At 38.5% G+C, this 18,027-nt stretch overlaps 1 protein-coding gene across 7 annotated transcripts in view; it reads right to left on the bottom strand.

Moving 5' to 3' along the window:
- The window catches only part of LOC150092518 (fatty acyl-CoA reductase 1-like), a 292,198-nt gene that overhangs the window by 253,864 nt on the left and 20,307 nt on the right, over positions 1-18,027 (bottom strand). For all 7 annotated transcript variants that reach the window (XR_016550516.1, XR_016550517.1, XM_090414619.1 and 4 more), the window contains exon 3: positions 14,674-14,849. Coding sequence is in view for 5 of the 7 variants with exons in the window: in XM_090414619.1 (XP_090270745.1) it covers positions 14,674-14,831 (158 nt within the window). In the remaining 2 variants the exon portion in view is untranslated. The remainder of the gene's footprint in view (positions 1-14,673; positions 14,850-18,027) is intronic.

The following is an 18,027-nucleotide window of genomic DNA, read 5'->3' as shown; positions in this document are numbered from 1 at the left end:
AAGAAAGCACATTAGGCACCAGCCGAACAGGAAGCCGAGCTCCGGACTGTTTAAGTGATTTAAGAAAAGTAATGTCATATGTTCAGAAAGTAGTTAAGTGTTAACAGATATTATGGGGGAGAGAATTAAGTACTATTGTCCTAGAGAATTACATGTCAGATTTATTGAATTGTCTAGTGTTTATATGCAATGTTTCATGTATGATACTATCAGGTAACTTAATTGTGAGAGTCTGAGGATAGATATATGTATCTATCCTCAGAAGTGAGGAATTTATGCCTAGTAAGAGATCATAGTGCAGAAGTTTAAATGTGTCTAATTAAGTAAGGGGAACCCAGACTCTTTTAAGGTTAAGAATTTAAATAACATGTATACTTCTCTTTGTGAAATAATAAATGTGTTTCTTTTTACATAATCAATTGAGTTTGTCACATCTTCTGCGGATTTGAATTACCGTTTGGAAAATTTCGTACCATGCATTTAAAGGGGAAACCAATAGTCATACAACTTTCCTTAAGTATTTTAAATAGTGTATCAGAATTTAGTTGCCGGCTGGCGCAGCCTTAAATCTATGCAAATTTGTCGGCGACCGAAGTCTGATGACAAGAGATACAAAGTTTAATGTTAAAAGTAAAAGTTAAAGACAATTAAAGAAATTAAAGATTAAAAATAAAAACAAAGAACAAAAAGAGGGGATATAACACCGCAGTTGGCTATGCCCTTGACGTGGTTGTTTAATGCAAGTCTTGCAGTGGGTAGGGTTGCTAAGGAGTGGAAAGAAGGCAAAATAGTATCACTTCACAAGCATGGCTCTACGACAGAATTTTCCAATTATAGACTGGTCTGCATAACTGTAGTTGTAGTCAAGATATTAGAGAGAGAGAGAGAGTGGTTAGGAATAGAATGCAGGATTGGGTTGATGGAACATAGTATACTTTATAATGGTCAGCATGGATCTGAAAAGGATAGGTCTTGTTTTAGCAATTTACTTGCATTTTATGATAAGGTAATTATTATTATTATTATTATTCAGGCCACCATGAAGTCAAAAGACTCATCGTGGGAGGTCCTTCCTAAGAACACAGTGTCTGTCAAGACTCATCGAGGGGAGGTTCCCCCTAAGAAACACAAAATCTATCGTACCACTCCTTAAACTCATTGACCGTTCTCGCCCTCGCCACTCTATCAGGCAATGCATTCCAAGGCTTAACCACCCTCCATGCAAAGAAACCACTCCTCACCCTTTTGCTCACAGTTTCCTTTCATAACTTCCAGGGATGGCCTCTTGTCATCACTTCTTCCTGCTGTTCAACCAAGTGAAAGAACTCCCCAGTTTCAACCCTGTAACAACCTCTCAACACTTTAAAAGTCTCAATCATATCACCTCTCCTTCTTCTATCTGCCAAACTCTGCAGTCCACATTCCCTCCGCCGATTCTCATAACTATCCTTGTACAGTCCTGAGACCAACCTTTGTCATCCGTCTTGGAATCTTTTCCACAGTTAATTTATCCCCTACAAATTCTGGGGAGCAAATCTGAGAACAATAATCCAAGTGTGGTCTGATCACAGACTTATACAACGGAATGATAACCCTGTTATCTCTGCAGGTCAGTGTCCTTCTCATAATTGCAGCAATCATCTGTGTTACCTTCACCACCTTTGCAATATGTCCCCTAAACTTCAGGTTTCTATCAACCATCAACCCCAGATCTCTCGTCTCCCCTACTTCCTCCAGCATAACTCCTCCCATAGAGTATGCAGCATCCCATCAATGTTTCCCAAACCTCAAGACCTTACATTTTGCTGCATTAAACTGACACCTCCATTCATTTGCCCATCTATCTAGCTTATTAAAATCCTCTTGCAGGGCTACCACATCTGCACTATTATTAATAATCCTTCCCAGCTTCACATCATCTGCAAACAACTGAATATCCCCTTGCAATCCACTGGCAATGTCATTGATATAAAGGTTAAACAATATAGGTCCTAGTACTGAGCCCTGTGGGATCCCACTTGTAACCTTCTGTCTCCTTGAAACTGCTCCACCATACACAACTCTCTGATATCTATCAGACAGCCAATCCTGAATCCAGTTGACAAATCTGACATCCAGACCCATGTGCTGCAACTTAAATATCAGCTTATCATGTGGCACCCTGTCAAATGCCTTCACTAAGTCTAAGAAAACAGCACCATATGCCTTTCCCTCATCTAATGTTCTTGTAACTTTATTATAAAAGGCTAGCTTATTGCTAAAACAAGAACACCCTTTAACAAATCCATGTTGACTCTCACAGATAACATTACCCTCATCTGCTCAGTGCTATATACAGTCCCTCACTACTTTCTCCAAGATCTTAACTACTGATGACACACAGACTGGTCTATAATTAGACACTTCCAGTCTGTTACAACCCTTATGCAATGGCACTATCTGCCTTCCTTCCATTCCCTGGGCACCTTTGCCGAAGCCAGACTTTCATTGAAAAGCCAGGTTAAAGGCACTGTCAGTTCCCTAGCACATTCTCTCAAACCTCGTGGTGAAATACCATCCAGTCACACAGCTTTACTGACATCCAGAGTACTCAGTATTTGAAATACACTCTCCTCCTGTACCTCTAAACCTGAAACCTGCCCAATCCCTCTTCCATTAAAACCAACTCCTCCAGGATGAAATACTCCAATAAAGTGTTCATTGATCAGTTCCACTATGTCCTCTGCATCAGTCACTCTATTCCCATTTTTATACCACAATATCATTCTTCCACAGTCATTTCTCCTCCCACTGGCCACATAGCTAAAAATTCCATAGGATTTTCTTTGGATCTTAAGGCCAATCTCCTCTCATATTCCAGTTTCGCTTTCCTTACCACACTAGTCACTCTTCTGGCCTGTGTCTTATATTCTTCATGCATCCTCTCTTCACCTGTCTCCTTATATCTCTTCAATTGCCTCTTTTTCACATGCAATTCCTGTTTAATATTGTTTGTCATCCACTTTACTCCAAATTGTGTCCTCTTCTTGACTCATGGTATACAACTTACCATTGCTGCTAACAAATATTCTTTCACATTTTACTTAAGTATAAAGAGCTAATAATTTAAGTAATATTCTTTCACAATTTCCCACGCACTAACGATATCCCGGCCTTCCAATTCCTCCCTCCATGAAACTTCCCGAAGTTGACGTCTAAGACTATTATAATCACCTGCATTATAATTCCACATAAATTCCCTTCTCTTTGATACTCCTGCACTATTCATTTCCCAAGTCAAAACCATATGGTCACTCTCTCCAACTGGTGGGAGAGATGGCATCTCAGTTACTATCAACTCATCTGATGCTATAACCAAATCTAAAACTCTTGGACCTCTTGTTCCCTCTGTTACATGTTGCCTAAGACATTTGTCCATCAAGAATTCTAGAAATTCCATTCCACTATTGCTACATGCATCTTCCTCTCTCCAATTTATACTACTGTACTTAAAATCTCCCATAACAATCATTCTTCTTGCACTTGCCAAACTTAGCTGTCTAAACATCTCCTGGTACCCATCCTCCATGCTCCTGGGTCTGTAGCAACACCCCACTAAATATCCTGTCTTGCCTACCTCTACCTCACACCATATGCTCTCAAAATCATTTGTCTCACTCCCTTCCAAAGCCTCCGCTCTTAGCGGACATAGGCCATCACTTATCATAAGCAGTACCCCACCACCACGCTTTCCCCTCCTATCCTGACGAAAAATGCTATACCCAGCAACTTCTATTCCTGTTATTATATCCCCTTCTGTCAACCACATCTCAGTGATCCGAATAATTTTTGGCCAGGCTGATGCTATCTGCGCTCCCAATTCCTCTCCCTTATTCTGGATACTCCTGGCATTAGTATAAAGGATATAAATGCCATTCTTTCTATACCCAGCATTATTCCTTCTAGACTCTACTGGGCTCAGTGTTACCAGACATCGTCTTCTTTCTACCAAGTATCCATTCCCACAAGAGGCCACCCCTGGTATCATCCTTCCTGGGACACACTGACTCTTTCAGAACAGCAATCTCTCCAGATGCCTACGCCCTTCCTCATTCAAATGTTAATGGTCTCTCGCATACAATTCCTCTCTTTCCTCAAACGCACTCCAATCATCCACATATACCAGTCCTCTCTTGTCACACATTCTTGCTATTATGCCATTCAATATCACCGCTCTTCTGATCAGCTCATCATTATCATACCTAGGCAACACATACACACACTATTTTTCATCTCTCTGTCTTCTTCCGTACAGTCTCAAGAAAAAACCTCATATCTCTCACCGTCCGACTTACATTACCAGTCAAGTCATTCGTTCCTACCATTACAATCATCTCATCCACCCTTTCACCTCTCTTAATTGCCATAGCCACCTTTTCTATTGTTCCTCCTTGCAAACACTCCTCACGCATCCTATCTTGAACACCACGGATCATTGAGTCGCCATACATTATACCTCCTACCATTCCCTCTCTCCTATTGTTTCCATTCTCTCCTCTTCTTTCATTCCCATAGGTCTCTCTCATTCCCTCTCCTCTACTGCTATTCCCTCTTCTAGCATTCCCATACCTCTCTCTATCCTACTGTTTCCATTTTCTTTACTTCTAGCACTTCCACATCCCTCTCTCATTCTGTCTCTCCTACTACTGTTTCCATCCTCTCATCTTCTAGCATTCCCGTACCTCTCTCTCATTCCATCTCTCCTACCGTTTCCATTCTCTCCTCTTCTAGCACTTCCATATCTCTCTCTCTCTCATTCCGTCTCTTCTACTGTTTCCATCCTCTCGTCTGCTAGCATTCCCATACCTCTCTCTCATTCCCTCTCTTCTACTGTTTCCATTCTCTCCTCTTCTAGCACCTCCATACCTCTAACTCATACTCCCTAAATTCTCTCTCTCTCCTACTCTGATTCTCCTTGCATTTATCTCTTCCATTCTCCTAATCTTATCTTTCATACTTCTGCTCTCATTCACAAGACATTCCACCTCCTCTTTTAACTCATCTATCTCTCTCTGCAGGTCAGTCACTCTTAATCTAAATTCACTCTCCTAAACTTTCACAGTCACTCACGCCTTCCACACTATCAACTATTATTTTCTCATTCATATATATCTTTTTTTTCATTCTCTCCTATGACACTACTTGTCTTCCTACATTCATTCCAACAAAGTCGGATATCGATATTTCTGATGCACTTATTTCCTCCAACTGCCTGCATTTTGCGCATATACGCTCTCCGCTCTCTTTCACAAGCCACATATCTAATTCCCAAGATGCATACATGCCACAAAGTCCCTTATGATATTGCTAATAATTGAGTTCTTAAATGGCGGAGGACTTGGCGATACGCTACTTGCGACTGCTGCTGAATCCGTCATCATTCCTTACTGCCGAGTAGTGTAATCATTAATTATTCAATTAATAAATTTGTTAAATAAATAGAAAAAAGTACAAACAATTACAAGCAAAACAAAACATTTAAGTACACTAAATAAAATGAAATATCACTAAATACAGTAATGAAAACTTAGCTTCATTTTGTCTTCCACCGTTATGCATTCGATTCCGAAGGTAACCAAAATATATTATATCGCGACAGCATCTAACTTCCAAAAAACAACCACTGAAGTACACTCGTATTCAGAGAAACAATTTAGCACTCAAAAACGTAGAAAAACGGAGAAAAAAACGGACTATTCTTCAATTAAAAATCACTTTCTTCTACACAGCTCAAATTCACCGCCACATGCTATGGCAACGCTAGCGACATGAGTGTGTTAGATAAGGGAAATTCATATACAGTGCTATTCTTGTGTATGATGGAGCTTTGTCTTAAAAGAAGATAACCAGTAATGCATCCCAGGGGTTTCTTCTTGGTCCCATGTTGTCTAATTTGTTTGTAAATAATATAGCATGTGAACTGACTGGGGATCATCAGCTGTTTGCTGATGTTGCAAAGTTGTGAAGAATTATAAATAGCACTGCTGATGTTAATTCCCTTCAAGAAGATTTAAATAGACTTTTGACTTAAAAAAAGAGTGGGGTTGTAGTTTTAATATTAATAAGTGCAGGGTGTTGCATTTTGTAGTGCAGAAATATAAGGCTGTGTACTATACTGACTGATCTACTGCAGGAAGTGGATGAAATTGAAGATTTGAAACTTATGGTTCATAATAGACTGAAGTATAGACTGCAATATTGTAGTGCTACTATGATAAGAAGTACTCTAACATGTAGGAATAAAGAAGTAGTTATGAGACTGTATAAAGCACTGGTCATACCGCACTTGGGCTACTATGCTCAAATTTGGTCACCTGGTTTTCAGAGTGATGTGGAAACATTGAAGAAAATCCATAGACAAGTGACTAAGACAATATCAGGCCTTTGGTTATGGGGACAGAAAGGTTGAAGAAATTGCAGAGTCTGATGGATAGGAGGAAAAGAGGTGATATTATTATTATTATGGTATCTCCATGGAGTCAGTAGACTCATTGCAGGAGACCCAAACTAGCAAAACAATATCTATCATATCTCTTCTTGAATTAATTTACAGATGAAGAACTCACAACTGAGTCAGGCAATGCATTCAACTCATTCACTACTCTCCAGGAAAAAAACCTTGTTCTCACACCCTTGTTAACCACACTTTTCCTTAATTTCCAGAAATAACCTCTTGTTCTTCCATCACTATCACACAGCTGAAACATTTCCCCTGCATCAATCTTATAAAACCTTTTAGTAATTTAAATGTTTCTATCATATCCCCTCTTCTCTGCCTATCAACCACCTCTGCAATCCACAAGCTCTCAATCTATCAATGTAGGGAGCATTTTTTACATCACTCACCAACTTAGTCATTCTCCTCTGAACCCTCTCCACAACCTCATCTTCAAGGAATCCAGGCGACCAGACCTGAACACAGTAATCCAAATGTGGAAGTAACAATGCTTTATAAAGAAGAATAATAACCTCTTTATCTCTGGATGTTAGTGTGTTCCTCAATAACCACGTAATCCTATGTGTAATCTTGGACACCTTAGCAATGTGTCCCCTGAACTTCATCTCCCTATCCACCAACCCCGTATGTCCCTAGCCTCATCAATCTCTTGGATTACCTTTCCATCAATGTAGCACACAGCCAGTAATCTTTTAATCCCAAAATGCATAACCTTACACTTTTCCATGTTGAACTGACATTCATTACCCTTTGCCCATTTTGACAGCTTATTTAAATCATCCTGCAAACTCTCAACATCAGCTTGATTTTTTATTGTGCTACCCAACTTTGCATCATCAGCAAACAACTGAATATCTCCCCTCAAGTCATTTCCTATATCATTTATGTACAAATTAAACAGCAATGGCCCAAGCACATAGCCCTGAGGTACACCACTGGTTGCCTGCCTCAATCTGGACTCTGCTCCTCCATACACCACCTTCTGGTATCTCTCCCTGAGCCATTCTCCTATTTATATCCCCAGTTTAGTATCCATTCCCATTTGCTCCAATCTGCATAACAGTGTTCCACAGGGTATCCTGTCAAAAGCCTTAGCAAAATCCAGAAATACCACTGTGTAGCCATTTCCTTTGTCCATCTCAGATGTCATTCTATTATAAAAAGTTAATAAATTGCTAAGGCAGGATCGACCTTTAACAAAACCATGTTGACCCCTATAGAGTATCATATCCTGGTCCACCCATTCTTGAATTCTCTCTTTAACCAACTTTTCCAATACTTTCACTACCATTTCTGAGATGGTGATTGGTCTGTCATTAACTACCGCAGTTTTAGAGCCACCTTTATGCAAAGGAACTACTTTGCTTTCCTTCCACTCCCTGGGGACCATACCAGAGTTCAAACTTAAGTTAAATAACCAAGTAAGAGGTGTTGACAATTCCTTTGCACATTCACACAACACCTGAGCTGACATTCCATCTAAACCTACAGCAGTGTTTGCATTTAAATTTTGCAATATATTAAATACCTCTGATTTCTTAACTTCAATTCTCCCATTAGTTATTGCTACAGTTACGAGATATCCTCACTTGGGTAATAAACTTTGAAAAGGGATCACTTAGTAACTTGACTATTCCATCTGAATTTGTCACCTGAATACCATCAGCACCCACTAAAGTTATCCTTCCGAAGTCATTCTTCCTTTTACTTTCCACATAGCAGAAAAACTCTTTAATGATTGAGACAGTTAATAAAATGATATGATATTAAATAATATGATAGTGACATTTAAGTTAGTGATTTTGTCAGATTAATCCAGATGGGATTATAAAAAGAGTAGAAGGTGCAAGGAGAAAAAGCTGAGGCCATTGCTGGAAGTTATGTATGAATGTGGTGAAGAGGGGGTGTGAGGAGTAGATTTTTTTACATGGAGAAATGTCAGTGAATGGAATGCATTACCAAAATGTGTTGTTAATGCAAGGAGTGTTAAGATTCGGTATGATAAATATGTTGTCAGTTGAATGAACCTCCCACGATGAGTCAGCTAACTCTATAGAGGGTGCACAATAATAATATCTGCTTCAGTGTTTTGGGATAAGTGCCAGCTGAGTATAGTATTATTATTATTACCCAAGACCCCCAAGGAGTCAAAGACTCATCTAGGAGGTTCTTTTATCAAACACATAGCTCATCATACTGTGCTTTAAACACACTCAAATTCTCTACAGACCACACTCTCAGGCAAGGCATTCCAATCCTTCACAACTCTGCATGAAAAAAACCTGCTTCTCATTCGCCTACTCACATCCTCCTTATACAGCTTCCAGGAAAACAGCAAACTATTATCCTCCTCACTAGTCATACTACTTCCTATACAAAAGGAAAAAACCCTATCCATTTCAAAACTTCTATTGAGAATTTAACATTAAATAATACAGATATTTTGGCTAGCTTTGATATAACCTCACTATTCACCAACATTCCCTTAAATGACATCTTATCACTCATAAAGAAACTTGTTCTTCCTGATATTTTTCCTTTGAATTTATAAACATTTATAAACATAAACATTTATAAAAATATAAAAATTTATAAACAAATAGAGGGTAATGCTATGGGTTTTCCCTCTCATCCCCCTTGCCAATTTTTTATTATTATTATTATTATTAGTGACACCTCCAAGGAGTCCAAAGACTCATCACAGGAGGACACCTACTGTACAACTCTCTGTCTCCACCACTACACCGAACCTCTACTCCAATCATCTACATCAATGCCATCTACTGCCCACCACCACTACGATCAGTATTTTTGGTCTACAAATTGTGTGTTCTGAAGAGCCAATTTGTCTGTATGTGGAATGAAAAACCAGAGTTTCCAGGAGGGAAAAAAACCTGCTACCTCTGTATGAGATCTCACCTTCGATTGAAAAAGTCCATATAAAGATTCCTCCCATTACAACAAGAATCGAACCCAGGTCTTCTCCAATCAAAAAGTGCAACATACCATTGTTCTTCTAATCGTGCTAAGGAGGCACTTATTTTTTATGGAACATTTTGAAAAACAAGCACTTGACTCAGCCCCTCTCAAACCTTCTATCTGGTGTGTTCTCCATTTGGCTTCATGGGCCCGACACATCGAACTCTTTCCTCTCTCACCTCAATAGTCTTCACTCTAGAATCCAGTCTACCACAGAAAAAGAACGTAATAATAGTTTAGCCTTTCTGGACACCTTACTAACATATACTCAATGGTAACCTTACTTTCTCAATATACAGGAGGCCACCCTCACAGGCAGATATGTTCATAAACATTCCCATCACCTTCCCCTTCAACAATATGGTATCATTAAAATAGTAATATACACCTCACCTTTTTATCTAATGGCTACAGTTCCCACAATATCAAAAAATAATCAATCCTTTCTCCAATCCTCTAAAATCTGCAGAAATATTTTAGTAATGCTATCATCATCCTCCCTATGTAAAAAGCACTATAGAAAAAAATAGCCAGAATTAAAGAAATACAATCTCTTCACAGCTTTCAAGCTCTACTGAAAGCTTGATATCCTCATACATTCCACTAAAGATCAGCTCCCTCCTCTCTCTCTCTCCACATGCCTGGAGTATATGAAGTGTCCTGTTCCTGCAAGTTATCCTACTATGGATAGACAGGAAGATCGGTCAACGTCCACATGGGAGAATACAAAAAATGCAACTGCAGTCATTACTATGGTCAATCTGGCCTTGCAGACCATACTTTAGATACACCTTATACAATCAGCTGGAAAAAGACCACCATGCTCCATAACAGAAAATTTAGAAGAGAAAGACTATTTTTGGAATCAGCAGTGGCTCTCAGAAATCAGCCTAATTTAAATATATACAGTTGCATAAAACTTCCCAAAATCCACCAATAGATGCTAAGAGAGGTTCCCCACCTAGTTAGGACTCTAGTCTTTTGTCCATGTGTTTCACTTAGTTTTGTGTTGCGTTTATGTGTGTGTGTTACAAGTTTAATATGGTAATCCATGATGATATCTCTGATTGAGACAAAATACTGGGAGGATTCAATAATATTTTAATCCTTTCTCAGTGCTCAGATGTCAGCTCAACAGCCAAGACCACCCAATTCAGCCCACTAGGGGGTGCCATTTAGGACTCTAGGCCCTACTTTAGTTGCCTCTCTTCAGTCTCATTTACCCAGTGTTCATGTCTGCATGCACATATCATTATTCTGTGATCCCTGCTGATGGCAAAGTAACACTGCCACCATATAGAAAGTATTAATTAAAGTTATTATAATTAATATTCAGTGTACATTGCAATTTCCTGAAAAACAATAGTTATGAATAGTCAATGTATAAGCCTTTCTATCAGAATTCTTCTGTAGTTGTTAAGATTTTGGAGAAATCAATATGGGATCATATACAAAACTGAGATGAGAATATATTATCTGTAAAAGTGAGCATGGATTTGTTAAAGGGTGCTCTTATTTCAGTAATTTGTTTGACTTTTATAATCAAGTGAAAAAGCTGTTGAGTAGAGAAAGGAAAATATGCAGCTGTTTTGTATTTTGCAAAAGCATTTAATAGGGTGCTACATGAAAAGTTGATATTTAAGTTACACACATTTGTTTAGATATTATGTTAGTGAAGTGGATTGGAAATTGGCTGTATGATAGATATCAAATTGTTGTGTATGGAGAAAATGTATCAAGGAAGAGAAAGATGACAACTGGGATTCCACATGAATCAGTACTGACACCTTCGCTTTTAACCTTTATATCAACGATATTGCTGCTGAGTTACAGGGGGATATTCAGTTAATCTGCAGATGATGTAATGCTTGGGAGGCCTATTTATAGCAGTGCTGATGTTTTGGCTCTTCAGGAGGATTTAATGCAGTCAAATATAATGGCTTAAAACTTGGGATCCACAGATGAGAGGCTGCATAATATGTTGGTGGATTTCTACTACTCCACTTTCCAGTAGAGTGAAAAGAGTGGTGATTCCATTCTATAAAGCCCTGATCAGGCCACATCTGGATATTTCTACCCAGATCTGGTCACTGGGGGATTTGAAAAGGATAAAAGATATAGGACTTTACCATGCTGAGCAGTAGCGCACTCAGGATTTAACCTTTGGGGGGGGGCGAGTTGAGTAGACGTTTTGCGAATACACACTACACATCGCATACGACCTATAACTGAGCATCTGCAGTGATCGCTAATTCATAAGTAGCACACAACATAAATAAAAAAAATTAATTTTAATTAGGAAAAGATTTTTGGAAATTTTTCTAGTGTTTTTTTCCTTTTCTTTGGGGGGTGCCCAGGCTCCTTGGCTCCCCCTCTGGGTGCGCCACTGATGCTGAGGGCATGCAAACTGAAGAGTTTGGTGACAGAAGATGAGACATTATCTTCTGTAAATATCTCTCAAAATTTAAACTGTGGAGAGGTGAGGTATTCACAGGATTGACATGGGGAATTTTTTTCTGTAGTGGAAAAAGGAATAGAGGCCATTCAGGTTGAGAATGGCTTTTCTGCATGGAGAGTGGTTGGACCATAGAATTTATTGCTTGATAAAATGGCAAATGTACAGATGGTGAGCTATATCAGTGGTATGATAGACTGTATTATCTAAGCTGGACCTACTATGATTATTAGCAAACATGATTAACAAAATATGAATGGACTCACAAAATATTTTCATTATTCATCATCATCTTCATTATTCCAAACCTCCATGGAGTAATAAGGCTCATTTGCCACTTTATCAAACAATAAATCCTATGATATAGTTCGCCCACTGATTAGAGATCCTTCGACACTTCTGCACATCTCAGAAAAAGGAGAATCCATTCCGATAATAGGGTAATCAATCTGTATTGCGGGATGAGTTGTTTATTATTACCGGTCGGAAAATTAACTTCTCTTTTATGATTATTGTAGTTAACTATGTTGCTTGTATAACAGTTGGAAAATTTTATCTATAAAGCATGTGATTTCGTGTTGGCGACCAATTCAGACGTCCTTCATTTCTTTCTCCCCTTTGGCATGAATCGACTATTCTTGGAAAGATGCGAAGCAGGGACCTACAAACGGTGGGTGAACTATACAATCGCTCTCCATGCAGAAAAGTTATTCTCAACCTTCTACTCACCACCCCATTTTGCAACTTTGAGAAATGGCCTCTATTCCTTTTTCATCCACATGGGAGAATACAAAAAATACAACTGCAGTCATTACTATGGTCAATCTGGCCTTGCAGACCATACTTTAGATACACCTTATACGATCAGTGGGAAAAAGACCACCATGCTCCATAACAGAAAATTTGTGGAAAGGCTTATGTGTTCATCATACATGTTGATTGAATTTTAACGGTATAGATGCGAACACAGATTGATAAGAAAATAACTATTTATTGATAAGTTTAGTTTAATCCTTTATCCAAGTGTGAGCAAACAAAGTTTGCACCTGAAGGTATCTTCAGGACTGGGGTAAGGTAGTACAACACCAGGCAACTCATTGCAAAGGTGGAGAAAGCTCTCATCACTCCGATCTCAGTATCTCCCATAATGCAAAGCACATCTCCTTGCGGATATGTGTACTGCTATGCATTAAGGCAAGGGCCACTACCCACTCCAGTTTCGACCTTATGAATAAGTAAAGCTGTCTCTAAAAATTCGGACGATCCCTAGGCCACTCAATTGTGGGCAAAAGACAGTCCATCTCAGCGTTGGCTCCACTCAGTGATGGCCTTCCACCCACCACCACCACCGAGCAGACCCACTCAAATTCTGAAGAAAAGTATTCACCGACAAAGCCCTTCACTGGGCCGCGCCCGAATACACCTTCCCTGGAGACTCAAATTGCTCCCTTAAGGCAAAAACCTTAAGAGAACAAACTCATACTAGCCCCCAACTGGTTTCAACCTTTATTGAGGTCTCATCAGTGAGAGCCAGGCCCAGTAGTGGAGACACCAAGGCAGAAGCAATGAGAGGTCATCCCAACCTATAGGAGTTGCCAAAGGGTGTACAACCTTATTATTAAATTACTCCGGATTTAGAGAAAGATGTTGAGAGTTTATTTTTCACTTGGTTAGACTATAATAAATTTAGTTTAATCCTTTATCCAAGTGTGAACAAACAAAGTTTGTGCCTGAAAGTATCTTCAGGACTGGGGTAAGGTAGTACAACACCAGGCAACTCGTAAAGGTGGAGAAAGCTCTCATCACTTCTATCTCATCACTCCTATCCACAAGGAGATGTGCTTTGCATTATGGGAGATACTAAGATAGGAGTGATGAGATCTTTCTCCACCTTTGCAATGAGTTTCCTGGTGTTGTACTACCTTACCCCAGTCCTGAAGATACTTTCAGGCACAAACTTTGTTTGCTCACACTTGGATAAAGGATTAAACTAAACTTATTATAGTCTACCAAGTGAAAAATAAACTCTCAAAAAAAAATAAACAAATAAACTCTCAAAATCAATCAAGTCAATAAACAACTATTTATTGACTTGATTGCTAATCTTTCACTGGTATTCTATCCAGCATCTTCAGAGCACACAAACAAAAGTTTGTTACAGTAGCAAGACGACCACAATCCGGTATAACAATGGGACCAACAGGCTTTAGTTGAAATCCCTGTGGAAACTGTTATATGAAAGATTTTTCACTGACCTATGTGAGACCACTGCACTAGTTATTGAAGGTTTGAAGTAACATGTCTGGCTGCTAAAAATAATCTAACTCCTATCTTGCTTACAGAAGTAAAATGTACTTATATATTTCCAATTTTCAGAAATGGATTATCATTGCCATATTTAAAATAATGAAACATAAGATTTCTGGACATTTTCTAGATTATGGGACTTCATATCATATGATTTGAAGAAAGAGCATCCGAGTTTAAGTAAGCAAAAATAACAGATAATTACATGTTAATTCTAAAATGATCAGCTGGAAGACCTGAAAGAAGATGGTCAGATGATATGAGAAAAACAATTGGAACTCTTTGTCACCAGCGAGCTCAAGATAGAAACAGATGGAGAGAACTGGGAGACACTTATAGCCAGAAAGCTATAAAAAGAGTTGAAAGAAGAATTCTAAAATATGGGATGTTTGGGATATTTCATTGCAATTTTTTAGTGTCACTGTAAGTAACTTACTTCAAGGTCTGATTAAACTTCACCTCTGCAGCTGAATGAACCACTACTGAAACATCATTCTTTATCATATCCAAATCATGTGCAGACAGGCCAACTCCTGGATGAGTTATGTCTCCAGACAAGGGGAATACTTTTTTCAAAACTTCTGGTTGCTCCATCTTAACTTTATCAAATAGCTGTAAAAGAAACAGTAAAATAAATTACATACAGATTTGAAAATAAGTAAACACAAAAAATATGTGCATTAAGGATTCTGATACTGCTGTTATATGATACTGCTCTTCTATCCAATGCCATGTTAGGAACAATTTCCACTAAGTGACAAAACCTAATTCTATATTTTAATGATTGCCATTACTAAATAAAAAAGCCAAAGTTATACCTTACTAGGTTGTCTCCTGATGTTTACTGTCATACATATTGGCAGTAATGTTGCCACATAAATGGGTAGGCAATATATGATCCTTAAAAAAAGTGAATAGCTATAATTACTAATAAAAACTATAGCTGAACATTAGGGAGTTTGCTCATGAAGCAGTGCACTATTTTATTTTTTTATTTCTCCATCCCCAGCAATGGGATGACTGTAATTTGCTTTGACTGTAACAAAAAGAGATCCTTTTCTTGAATTTCATCCTGCATTTTCAATAATTACTTCATAATAATAATCTCCAAGTTACAATTTTCACGAAGGTAGTTTCACAAGTCTGTCACAACAGAACGTTTATTGATAATACCTTATCTTCATCACTTTCACTTCATTATATGACAAAATGTAATGTCTTCTTGTTCTTTTGCTATAGAAAAGAGATGAAAGTCAGATGAAGTAAAATCTGGGCTACATGATAAGCTATCCAGGAGAATCTCAGAATTCCTGATGCTAAATGTTTCACAAGAATTTGCCACCTTTTCAAAATTACAATTCAACCATAAATGAATATCTCCTTCTGTTTCAGCTATTCAATGACTATTCGCAGACTGCTCACAATTTTTGGTATTCAAGATTAGCAATTATCACCTGCATTTCTCATATGAAATGCTAGTTTCATTTGCGCCTCTCAGACACCAAACCAATCAACTCCACTTTCTATAAATTTCTCAATTTTAGTACCCAAACACATGATTAGTGTTTAACTTTTCAGAAACCAAATGACTACCCTCCATGATTCTATTTACCAGCATGAGATTATTATTATTAAATGGAAAGAAAGGCAAACCCATTATTATCTGACCACCATGAGGACCACACTCTCTCTCATGCAAAAAGATCATTGAACCATGCATTAAACCCATTTACAGTTTCTGCACTGACCACAAATTAAGGCAATGCATTCCACTAATTAATCACCCTCCATGCAAAGAAACTGCCTCTCACTCTCCTGCTCATATCTTCCTATACAGCTTCAAGAGACAGCCTCTAATTCACCCTTGCCTCTCTCTACTCCATAAAAAAATCTTGTCCATGTTAATCTGATAATCTCTCACAAACATGTCTCAATCATGAATTACAATATATGGAACTACAAGGGGGAGGGGTGATTATGAAGAGCACAGGAGACAGCTTGCGGGTGTAGCATGAAATGAAGAGTTAGCTGGAAAAGAGATCAATGCAGCTTGGGGGATTTTCAAAAACTATCTAGTAGATGCAATGTCTAATTGTATTCCAAGGGTGAGAAAAGGTAGGTGTGAGATGGATGAATTAAGCATGCGATACAGAGAAAGAGGGCATTGTGGAGGCAGCATAAGAGAAGTGGAAATAACCAATTCATTGAGCTCTACAAAGAACAGGCAAGGATGGTGACTTGGTTGGTGAGGGTAGCTAAAGAGAAGTATGAACAGCAGTTAGCTAATGAAGTCAAAAAGAATTCTAAGGAGTTCTTTTGATATGTATCCAGCAAAAGAAAGAATGATTATGGAAGGATGCCATTGATAGGAGAAAATGGTATAAAGACAGCTGTTACAGAATGTGTGGAGGAGATACTTAATAAGCAATTCATAAAGGTCTTTCAATCTTGTGAATGTGACTTCATGGAGAGATTGAGAGCAATAGATGATGGAGAGGAGAGACTGACTGTAAGTGAGCAAGGTGTATGGGGAGTTGAGTAAATTAGATGTAAATAAGGCTGTGGGACTTGATAATATATCACCATGTATTCCGAAGGAATGTGCCAGGGAGTTGACACATGTCTTGACACATTTTTTTAATATGAGTCTTGTAATCGGTCAAGTTCCTAAGGAATGGAAGGAGGGTAAGATTGTGCCACTTCATAAAGGAGGTGATTGAACTCAAGCATCAAACTATAGGGTTATCTGTATGTTAGGTGTTGTGGTTAAATTATTGGAGAAGCTTGTGAGAACTGGGATCCAGAGTTGGGTTAACTACAATGGTATTATCTTTGATGGGCAGCATGGATTTGCTAAAGGGAGGTCATGTTTTAGTAATCTACTTATTACAATAAAGTGACTGCTTCCTTGGACTGAGGAAAAGGATACACCGTAACATACTTGGATTTCACAAAGACTTTTGAGAGAGAGTACTTCATGATATATTGATAGTCAAACTAGAAAAGATGGGGGTTCGATATTAGATTAGTGCATTGGATTGGAGACTGGCTATCTGATAGGCATCAACAAGTTGTGTATGGGGGAGCAATATCCAGGAAAAGGAAAGTCACTAGTGGAGTACCTCAGGGGTCTGTTTTGGGACCATTACTGTTTAACTTGTATATTAACGATATAGGTGAAGATTTGGATGGAGATATTCAGTTGTTTGCAGATGATGCAAAGTTTGAATGAACCATGAAGAGTAATGAAGATGTTGTGGCCTTACAAGAAGACTTGAATAAATTGAGTGATTGGCACGGAAATGGAGATGCGAGTTCAGTGTTGCAAAATGTAAGGTTTTAAATTTTGGAAAACAAAGATGGGATGCAGAATTTATGCTTGGTGAGGATATAATGTTGGAGGTGGAAGAAATAAGAGATCTGGGGGTGATAGTGGATAAGGATCTGATATTTAGGGGACACATAAGCAAAATTGTGAAGACAAAACAAAGGCTTCTGGGAATGATTCGGAGGACACTGATGTGTAGAAGTAGGGAGATTCTTGTTCCATTGTATAAGGCTTTGATTAGGCCACACATGGACTATTGTGCCAGGATTTGGTCATCTGGTTTTCAGAAGGATGGTGAGATGTTGGAAAGGGTCCAAAGGCGATTGACTAAGGTGGTTTCTGATCTCCGGAATGTCGAGTATGAGGAAAGATTCAGAAGATGTAATTTGCAGAGTCTGGCGAACAAGAGGAAGAGGGGAGATATGATAGAGACCTACAAGTTTTAAGGGATTGTTATAGAAT

This window comes from Typopeltis vanoorti, chromosome 25, assembly GCF_054136105.1.
Source record: "Typopeltis vanoorti isolate ZY-2024b chromosome 25, IOZ_Tvanoo_1.0, whole genome shotgun sequence".
In the NCBI taxonomy this organism is placed as follows: domain Eukaryota; kingdom Metazoa; phylum Arthropoda; class Arachnida; order Uropygi; family Thelyphonidae; genus Typopeltis; species Typopeltis vanoorti.
The sequence above is the reverse complement of the archived record's forward strand: the minus strand, read 5'-3'. Positions and strand labels throughout refer to the sequence as shown.